We start from the raw sequence: 10776 nt of genomic DNA, 5'->3' as shown, positions 1-10776 counted from the left end.
CCGGTAGAACTCTTAAGATTGGAACGGAGATGCCTGCTGAAGTAGAACAGATGATAACAATGTTCCTCAGGAAAAATGCAGATGTATTTGCCTGGGAAGGTGAACCCTTACCAGGAATACCTCATGAGTATGCCCTCCATCAACTTAATGTGGACCCCAGGATAAAGCCAGTAAAGCAAAAGAAACGATCTTTTGGAGCAGAAAAGAACAAACATATATATATATGATGTAGCATACGGCTGCACCAGTAGAAGGAATATTGATTAGCTATTAATGAATACTAACATATCACCGGCTGCTTGCTTTATTTGAAAATAGAAGATGATGGGATGCATATAATGGTTGATTAATACCCATATGCTAAAATTCCAAACACATCATAATAAAGTTGATCATTTCTTTGGACTAAATTTATTCTTTATATGCAAAAATTGGTTTTGCACATTTAACTCGATTTTTTTTGTTGGAGCTGTGACATGACGCTATGCTAAATATTGTCGATATGTTTGGCTGCATATTTGAGAACTCTGACAAAAGATCGTGTTAAATGTGGGCCGAATACCAATTATTTATCACAACCGACACCAAATCTTATCGGATGAAAGAACTAAAACTCATTCCATTAAGAGGTATCTTCGTTGATGAAGTAGGTGAATATTTGGCTTAAAAATTAGGAGTTCGATTCCTTTTACCAACACCTTCTTAGACTAGTCAGTCGCACAAGGTTTTTCTAGTGCGATTTACCTAGCTAGAGTAGTTTGCAGCCTATTGCGTTAGTCCGAGTCTCCGAGGGTTAACACAGTGCACACCGAAAGGTAACAGCTGCAAGTTCCACGTCATAAAAAAAACCAAAACTCTGTCACAAAAGCTCGTACCAGATGTCCCCGACCCGACTCGTAAAAAATATTTCTTCTCGTTAAAGATATGAATCAGGTTAACTCATTTTATGGATGACTCCCAAAGGTTTTACTAATATTTTATCCATTTTTATATTTTTTTTTTAAAAATATTTAAAGTAATATCATTTTATTAAATGATTATATTCACAAATTAAGTTAATTAATTATTCAATTACTAAAATACTTACATAAAATTATAAATTAATTGTGTACGATTTATCAATAATCTAAATAGCTATATATATACTCCACTTTCGTATAAAAAAATTATGAAACATAAGTATTTCAAAAAAAATTTATGAAACACAATTACGTATTTTTTATGCTATTAAGAAATAAAAAATTAATATTAATTTAATTAATAAAAGTTTTACTATTTATTTTGTGCTTTGAGAATATTGATAAAATTAATATAATTATTTGAGAGATTGTTATAATTATTTTAGGAATTGAACGAATTAGTTAATTTACTAAATATAAAACCTTTAATTAAATGGTACAGTTGTACGTGAATTTATGTTAAAAAGATTAAATATTTTAATTAATAATAATATGAATATGTATTTATTGTGATATCTAAAATAAAATGAATTATTAATAATAGTTTGTATATTAATTTTTGTAATATTAAATAAAGTTTAGTAATGATCAAAATATTATTTTGAAATAAATAATATATTATAATTATCAATAATAATTAAAATATGGTGAATCATTATTAAAGTAGCTATGTAAAAGTAATCTGATCAGCTTTATTTGACAAGATTCCTTCCTTTCTTTTTTTTTTTTTCTTAAATTAAATTTATTTTTACCGGCTGGAGTTTGGACAAAGTCCAGCCGATTTTTTCTTTTAAAAAAAAACAAAAAAAAAAGAAAAGAAAATTAAATTATATTAGATTCATAAAATTTTTCAGAATGCAATATTTTTATTAATTTTTTTAATTTTATAATATTTATTTAAAAAAACCCTTGATTTTAAGTGGCTTGAATGTTCATGTTAATTTTAATATAAAATATTTTGATATATATATATGCAAGAACCCGAAATTTCAGTGAACTGAACTGAGATCGACTGATTCAAGGTAAATTGAATTGGGGTAAAATGAACCAAGGTAAACTGAACTGACCAGTTGATCAAGATCAATCCAGTATCTAGACAAAAATCCCAGAAAGACAGTTGTTTCTGATAACCAACACATTAACTCGACATAATGGCAATTAAGGACAATAAATGGAGAGCTTAACATTCAGGATTTTCTCTATAAATAGTACTCATAATTCTGATTAAGGGTTACCCAAAATTTTGAGCAAGTACACACGAAATTAGAGTGAGAGCAGTCAGTTGAGCAGTCAAGAACAACCGAAGATTTTGCTATCAATCTACGGTAAGTGGTCTTTCGATTTTAAATCCAATATTGTGTTTTAAATTCTGTTCCAACATGTATATCTGTTTTCAAAGTATGAATGTTTGAAATCTATGATTTTGATGCACCGATTCTTGTGAATTAGTGGTAGGAAATATATATTCTGAATACTTTGCTCTGTTTTTGTTCTGTTGTGATTCCTCACCCTTTATAGGATAAATGTATAAGGGGCTGATATCAGTTAGCAACGAAACTCATTGGTAAATTGATGCATAACATGATTCTGTATTAAGCTAAGTACATGAATTTTCAGTTCAGTTCAATTCTGTTTTTGTATGTGTATATAAGTTTCCTGAAATGATTTAAAAAGCTGGGATATTTCTTCAATTTATTGAGTGACATTTATATCATTTACTCACCCAAAACCATCTCAGATAAGAACGAAGAAGAACTCGAGGATGATGGACAGATCCAGTTTTGGGGCTGGTGAAGATGAATCGAGATGTCTGCTATTTAGTTTCTGTAATAGTTTAATTTTATAAACCGTTGCGTTTCAGTATTAGAATTGAATCCTGTTAATGTAAAGATATTTGATTTCAGTTTATGAAAAACAATATATTTCAGTTTTACGAATGAATAAACTTTTTTTCTGGAATTTCTGAATTCCGAGGCTTGTTCCGATGCCAACTAGGTCCAAGTTTCGGGGCATGACAAATATATATTATGTACAATTATATTTAATTTTTTTCTCTCAAATGTTAAAGTTGGGTTTTTATTTTATTTTATTTATTTCATAAAAATAGTGGTATTATAATATTATGGAGGGGGACATTTTGGTCAAATATTGTGTATATTTTAGAGAAAAAATATATCTCTTCTAAGACGGTACGGATTTATATCCATGAGATAAGTCAACCTGATTCATATATACAATTAAGAGTAATATTTTTGACATAAAAAATAATACATTTTCATGAGTTGAGTTGGACGGAGATTTGATTAACTAAATTAACCCTTGAGACAATTTAATATAAGTTTTTGTGTTAGAGAAGAATAACGTATCGTTTTTAATAACAATACTGATGGACAATTAAAGTTTCTGTGATTTAACAAAATAAGATCAAAGCTTATTTTAAGCTCCTGAATAAACTAAGAATGTGTAAAAAAACAACCTAAGTATGAACTTCAAATAGACCGAGGTTAAGGACTATTTTCAACGACTCTACCAGGACAAAATTGACTTTCAGCATGATTGAATTTATGAAGGAGTACTATAAATTGTCTCAGCCTCGTTGAAATTAAAAGTCAGCAAGACTCAAAAGACAAAACTAAAACTTCCTAAACATCAATGATTTATAATAATTAATAACAAAAATCAGAGATTAGATAATGTTTTGAGTAAATTAAAGACAAATGCATCACTGTCGTCAAATGTTAGAATCCTCGCACATTCACTCACAACACTATTTGGGGAAATTGTCAGAGACATGTGACAACAACTGTAAATTTTGATAATGGTTGTGTATGATCTAAAAAGAAATGTTCAAATTTGAACTTTGATGTTCATTTATAACTGTTCGAACCCCCCTTAAAGATGGAAGGTCGATCTTTGAAGCGATTTTATATCATTTGCCTGTCTTGAGATTCTAGTCGAGTGTCAACTTGGGATTGATGATGAGGGAGCTATGCCGACCTGCCATTGTGGCCGACCTGAGAGCCTAGACGACCTAGGATTAATGGTGAGGGATATATGCCGACCTGCCTGATTTTAGGGTCACCGATGGGTGAGGTAAGGGATGAGCTGGTCTCACCCTAGGGATAGAATCTATTTCTTATTAGCATCACCAGTTCAACTAAGTTTAGCAAGTTTTCTTTCGCACGATTTTAACCTATCCTGACTTGCAAAACTCGGCATGATCGGGATGAAATTTACAACTGCCGACCCATTTCAAATTAAAATTAATATATGGAGCTAAACACATATGTTGATCCTAACAACTGTTACGCCTTAAACGCATACAAATTTCGTGTAATGAGATTAATGTTTTTAATGCATTAACAATTCTCATAATTAAATTGTTTTGATGATTACAAAACTCGGTTAATCGTTACTAACAGTTTAAAGTGAGAAATTTGCAGGTAATAATATTTTTGAGTATAGACGATATTGGAAGCAAGAACCGATAATAAAAAATTGGGAATAAAAATTCAAAAGTTCGAATCTGTCCAGGTTCGGACGACCCAAAGACAACTTCGGATGCTCCGAATTATTTCCAAAATTTAATAAAGATCGGAGGACAAGTTCGGAGACTTCGAAGACTACTTCGGATGATCCGAAGTGAGTTCGGACGACCCGAAGATTTTCCAGGAATTAAATAAAGATCGGAGGCACTCTCGGAGGCCACGAAATGACTACTTCGGACGACCCGAAGACAAGTTCAGACGACCCGAACTCCTTTACGGCCATGAAGATTTTGTCGGAAGAAAATTTGCCGGAATGAATTTAATGCCGCCGTTCGGACGACCCGAAGATGACTTCGGACCACCCGAACAGTTCACCAGCCGTAAGAATTTGAATTTCAATCAGACAAGGTTCGGACGACCCGAAGGCCCGTTCGGACGACCCGAACCCATTCGGATTGGCAACTATAAATACATGCCATTTGAAGCCTTCTCAACTCACCAATTCACTCTCAACTCTCTTTGCAAGAAAGTTCCTCTCCTACAAGAGTTAAAAGAAATATTTGTGAGATATATATTCAAAATCGAGGGTTGTTTGTATAAGTTCATTCGTGAGTTGGTTGCTCGGTTATTGTAAACACTTGTGTGTGAAGCCAAGTGTATTTACGAGTGTTGTGGCTATCCTTGGAGCCCTTAAGGCCAAGTGTTGAGTTGTATCAGCGAGGTGATCGTGTCAAGTTGTAAGGCTATCCTTGGAGCCATCAAAGCCAAGTCGTTCGAAGTGCTAGTGGATCCTTGGTTAATCGATCTTAACCAAGAAGGGGAGACGTAGACGATTTATCGTCGAACTTCCATAAACATCTCTTATCCCTTTTACTGCTTTATTTACATTACGCATTTATTTACCGCACTTATTATTAATTGCTTTAAGTCTTTCGCTTGCGTATTTGCATAATCACTTTAAATTACTAAAGTTGCCAATAGAACCTAAATCACCCCCCCCCTCCCATTAGGTTCTAACAAGTGGTATCAGAGCCACCTTTTTACAAAATATTTTCAAAAAAGGTTCTTGTCACCCAATCAGCAAACAATTCTTCATACATCTTCTAAACACTTTCTAGAGAAACCTCATCCTCATCAGCATCTTGATTATTCAAGTCTTCAGTTGCCGATGCATTCAAGCACTTCTATTTTCTGTGAGTGTTATGGCTAAGTGTTGCAACACTCGCAACAACATTGCTTTTCTTTTGCATCAGAACAGTTAGTGCATTGTGAGTTTCTTCTTCTCCTTGTTCTATACCCTCTTCAACTTCATCATTGCTTAAGGAAGCATTCATTCCTCTTCGAAGTCTGGTTGGACACTCATTCGCATAGTGACCAAAACCTGTGCATTCATGACACTTCACAAAATCAATTCTCTTGGATATAGTCAGAGTTTTTCCTTCACTCTGTGTTCGAAATTGAATCTTAGATGGGGTGGTGTTCTGTTCTGGTCCATCAATTCTTAAGGGTCTTCCAACAACAGGAGTGATTGGAGCTTTAGATTTCTGTCTAGGTTTCTTTGAGTCCCTCATCCTCTTTAAGTAGTTACCAAATTGTTTGGTAAGCAAGTCAATGGATTCATCTCCTAAGTCAGACTCATTTACTTCCTGCGTCAGATCAACAAAATCATTGTATGAGTCGTTAAAAACTTGTAGAGCAACAGACTTACCTTTGTTCTTTCTTCCCATATTCATATCTAACTCATACGTTCGCAGTGAACTCATCAGTTCATCCAAACTCAAAATTGATGTATCCTTAGATTCATCAATAACACATATCTTCATTTGAAATCTTTCGGGCAGTGATCACAACACTTTGCTTACAAGGCGTTCATTTGATATAGCATCTCCTAGATCGATTGCCTCATTTTCAATCTTCCTCAAGCGGCGTTCATATTCATCAATTGTCTCACTTTCCTCCATTCTCAAATTTTCAAACTGAGTAGTAAGAATCCTTATTTTGGTTCGGCGCACACTTTCAGATCCTTCACAGTGCATTTGAAGTTTTTTCCAAGCCTGTTTAGCACAAACACAGTTAGTCACCAGTGCAAACATGTTAGAATCAAGAGAAGTAAATATAGCATTAAGGGCTTTGTTATTCATGTTTGAAGCTGCTGTTTCTTCAGCATTCCAATCTGTTTCTGGTTTGAGGAGAAAATATCCTTCTCCATCAGTTCTTCAGGGTGGACTACAGCCTTGTAACACACGTTGCCAGACTTTTTTGTCATGGATTTGATATATACTCGCATCCTGACTTTCCAGATAGCATAATTGGATCCATCCAACGTTGGTGGTCGTTGAGTAGTGCCGAAATATGGTATTTCCATAATAAACTCTGTCAAACACAAAAAATCAGAATTTCAGTTAGTATCGTCAAGTGTTGATCTCTGACGCCACTTGAAAGGATTTGACTTCTCAATTACAGAAATACCAGAAATAAATTTCAGATTAAGTGTTGTCTCTTCAATACTTCAAGACACACTACGCAGCGGAATAATTAAACATAAAATAAATAACACAAAGATATTTATGCACAAGTAATCAATACTTGTGCGGTGTCTCAGAGTAAAATAACCACTAGAAAACAAATCAGTTTATACAAAAAAAACTAGTGATTATATATGAAAACCTAATTTTCTCAACAAGTTGAGAAAATAAATAACTTCCTAAAAACTAGTAAGAACTAAAATATAAAAACCAATAGGAAGTTCTAAACACATGTGCCGAAAAACAAAAAAAAAAACCAAGGAACCACTTTCTGAACAACACTTCACTCGCGTGTTCTTCGGTGTTTCCAACACTACTCGGCAACACTGTGTAATGGCAAGGAATACTTCAAAAATTCTCCGATCGATCTTCAATCTTTAGCTTCTGAATTTCTGCAGTAATTAGCTTTTCGTTTCTGCACTCTTCTCGCCGTCTTTCATCTATGTATAATTATCTTCTTAAATAGATTTTCAATATTTGTAAATCCTACACAATATTGAATAAAGATTTGATATGATATCTCATCAACAAAACTGTTAAGATATATATCATCAATTTACAATATACATTTGATAAGATAACATATTTTTTACAAGATAGCATATATCATCAAATCTTAAAACAAGTCTAAGAAAGACAAAACTCTAAAATTCTCAATTTAGAGAATAACGTGATATACACGTTCTTTCAGAAAAAATTCTTACAAATTTTGATTGAAAGTTAGGTTCCGTTTGGACATGTACTTTAAAAACAGTTTTAGTGTTTTATAAGTGAAAAAAAAAACTTAAAATATTTGTTGGATAAAAGTTTTGTAAAATATTTTTTGAAAACTATTTTTTAAAAAGTGTTATCCAAGTATAGTTTTTAAAGAACACTTGAAATATGTTTTTAGATGTCAGTATGGAATCATGGAAGACAAAGATGAACAACATGACTTTTGAAATGTTCAAATGTTTTTTATAAAATAGTTGTTCAAACATATATTTATTCTTAAAACAACTTTAAAAATATATTTCAAGGCCCCTAAGTTTAAATCTTTGATCCGTCCCAGGTTAAACTAATTGTATAATAAATCAGGACATTATCTAAAACTTGAGGGATATAACAAGTACAAGTAAAATTTGAGGGACAAATTCTTTTGTGATTTTAACTTTTAATGACAGTTTTCGTACATTCAAACATATAAAATGTGAAATATCCCCCAAAGGGGTTCAAAGGGGGTGTTTAAGTTGGTGGAGTAGGTCAGGAGTTCAATTCTCCCTACCAACACCCTCTTGGACTAGTCTGTCACACAGGGCTTGCCTAGTGTGATTTACCTAACTAACGTAGTTTGTAGGCTATTACGTTGATTCGGGATTTATCCAGCGCGCACTGAAAGATAGCGGCCGCGGGTTCCCACATTATAAAAAAAAGTGAATTACACCTTGTTAAAAAAGTATTAATGAGTGGTTAAATGCCTACTTATTTTTCACGGAATGCTATCAGCTATTTTGATATTTCACAAACAAGTTGTATGCAATCTACCCTTTCCAATAATTAAGTAAAATGGAAAATCACATATATGTTAATTACTTATCCGATGTTTTCCCAACAAAAAGCCTTTTGTGACTATGCATGTAAAAATTGATCACAAATCCTTAATTAATCATGCATCCGCAATCTGAACGATCTTTTTCCCAATGTTATCACCACTAAAGAGTCCCGTAAAAGCACTCGAGATGCTCTCCACATCACTCGATATGTCACAAAGTGCCTGCATTTTGCCCGTGCGGAGGTGCTCCACCGTCGTCGCGATAAAATCGGCGTAGCATTTCAAGAAATCCGCCGCCAGAAATCCTTGAATGCTAATCCTCTTGTACACCACATCCAACATATCGGGGGCCGCCCTCTTGCCGCCACCGGTGTATTCGGATATGACGCCACATACGGCAACTCGCCCAAACGTGTTCATATTGGCTACCGCTGCTTCGAGCATCTCGCCCCCTACGTTGTCGAAGTATATGTCGATTCCATTGGGGAAGTACCTGATATGTTGTTACAATTGTCTCACGTTGAATAATAAAACTAATAAAAGTTAGTAATAAACTCTTGAGGTAACCTCATCCAATAAGAAAGTAATACGTTCGAGTGCAAACATGTGCAAAGTAAAAACTTTACACAAGGAGAATTCTCTAGAAGATGGTAGAAAAATCTCCATGAGCGACTAGGCAAAACAGAATAACAAATTTTATTCTCTGTGTTTTGTTTTAATTTCTAGATTAGTGTGTATATAAGGGCCACTGTACTCATACACATCATACAAGAAAAAGGGAATTTTGCTTTCTCTTCTTGATCCCTCCTTTTCTTAACTAACAAGAATATGAAGATGCATGGGATCGATTTGGTTTTTCATTGCAAATTATTATTCTTTCAATTTGTTTTTTCAAGTGTTTTTCGTGTATTCAAATATTACTATAGTCTATAAACGTTACAATTACCTAGCTTTGACTTGTTCACCATTAGTTCGAACTTATATAGAGAAAAAAAAATTTCATTAAAAGAAGACAGAGACGAAAAATTCAGAATGAACCTTCGGAGTGCTGACTTGAGATCTTTCTCATCCTTGTAGTTGAATGCATCATCAAATCCTAGCTTCTCCTTTAGCAAATCAACCTACATTTATAATCATATTCAATTTCACACACTATATATTTTTTAAAAACATGCTTGTATAATTAAGGCCGCTTTTTCTATTAATTCTATGTTGAGGCGTAACACTCTGGTTCTAGTTTCACATGAACATCTTGTGTAAATTATATCAGAAGTAACATTCACGATGTAGAATAAACAAAGTCGTTTTATGGATAACTGATAATATCTATAATAAAAATATAAGATTAGAAAGTGCACCTTTTTCTTAGAACCAGCACAACCAACCACATAGCAACCAAAGAGCTTAGCGTATTGGCCAACCAAACTTCCAACAGATCCTGAAGCTGCTGAAACGAATACACTCTCACCTTTCTTTGGTTTGCACACTTCAAAGAATCCCCCGTACGCTGTAAGTCCACTAAATCCTGCAACATATACCAACAAAATCGCCGTTCGATTTTCGGAATTAGTTGAAAATGAAAGCCTTAAAAAAAAACATATGCCTAAGCCCTGTTTAAAATGCTGAAATTCATGTGTCCTCGTGTTATTCATCAAGAATTCTTCGCAACCGTCACCACGAATAGTGGTGCAGTGACATAGACATCTTCGAATTAAGTAAGAACATACGTACCAAGAGGCCCAACATGGTAAGGCAGAGGTAGTCCCATCGGGTCCAACTTATTCAGAAGCCTTCCTTCTTCAACAACTGTGTACTCCCCCCATGTCAGCAAACCGACCACAAGATCATCCTTCTCCAAATCCGGCCGCCCCGAAGCGACCACGCGTCCCACGCCGTAAGTATCAATGGCCTATAATTCATGTATATATATATATATATGTACCAAATCCAAGCATGCGTACCTATAAAAGGTAGTTATTAACTAACTTATATCCATTGATCAGTACATATACGTACCTGGCCGGGGCTAATGGCGGCCGCAAAGCTTATCGCTGCCTGGGATGCGCTGCGGCTCTTCATACGGTTGATCTGGTACGGATCGACGGATACATAGAGATTCTTGACTATCACGGTCATTGTTGGACACACGCAAATGATCTTTTCCTTCTTGATTTCGAAGTCGGAATCTTTGGGAGCTCCATTCACATGATCCTTTATGGCTACGAACCTGTTACTTATAATTTCCTGCATTATCTTCTCAGGTTTATGTCCAC

The 10776-nt window shown here is 34.2% G+C and overlaps 2 protein-coding genes across 2 annotated transcripts; both read right to left on the bottom strand.

The window, feature by feature from the left end:
- Nucleotides 1–5631: 5631 nt before the first annotated feature.
- On the bottom strand, nt 5632–6588 carry LOC140889672 (uncharacterized). The gene is made up of 2 exons (XM_073297395.1): nt 6310–6588; nt 5632–6093 (listed from the first exon to the last, which is right to left on the bottom strand). The coding sequence occupies exons 1-2, from the start codon at nt 6586–6588 to the stop codon at nt 5632–5634; spliced, it is 741 nt and encodes a 246-aa protein (XP_073153496.1).
- Nucleotides 6589–8481: 1893 nt separating this feature from the next.
- LOC140892160 (NADPH-dependent oxidoreductase 2-alkenal reductase-like) lies at nt 8482–10776 on the bottom strand. The gene is made up of 5 exons (XM_073300927.1): nt 10520–10776; nt 10235–10412; nt 9862–10028; nt 9542–9624; nt 8482–8996 (listed from the first exon to the last, which is right to left on the bottom strand). Exons 1-5 carry the CDS (start codon nt 10751–10753, stop codon nt 8618–8620), a joined length of 1041 nt encoding a protein of 346 aa, XP_073157028.1. The 5' UTR covers nt 10754–10776; the 3' UTR covers nt 8482–8617.

Source organism: Henckelia pumila, chromosome 3 (genome assembly GCF_033568475.1).
Source record: "Henckelia pumila isolate YLH828 chromosome 3, ASM3356847v2, whole genome shotgun sequence".
Taxonomy (NCBI): domain Eukaryota; kingdom Viridiplantae; phylum Streptophyta; class Magnoliopsida; order Lamiales; family Gesneriaceae; genus Henckelia; species Henckelia pumila.
The sequence above is the reverse complement of the archived record's forward strand: the minus strand, read 5'-3'. Positions and strand labels throughout refer to the sequence as shown.

Bases quoted from the DNA above. Each gene is read 5' to 3' on its own strand.
- LOC140889672 (XM_073297395.1), bottom strand. From the start codon at position 6,588: ATGAATAACAAAGCCCTTAATGCTATATTTACTTCTCTTGATTCTAAC. The intron at 6,094-6,309 runs GTAAGCAAAGTG...GATCTGACGCAG, and splicing joins CTATATCAAATGAACGCCTT to GAAGTAAATGAGTCTGACTT.
- LOC140892160 (XM_073300927.1), bottom strand. From the start codon at position 10,753: ATGCAGGAAATTATAAGTAACAGGTTCGTAGCCATAAAGGATCATGTG. The intron at 10,029-10,234 runs GTACGTATGTTC...TATATGTTGCAG, and splicing joins TTACCATGTTGGGCCTCTTG to GATTTAGTGGACTTACAGCG. The intron at 9,625-9,861 runs GTGCACTTTCTA...TTATAAATGTAG, and splicing joins GTGCTGGTTCTAAGAAAAAG to GTTGATTTGCTAAAGGAGAA.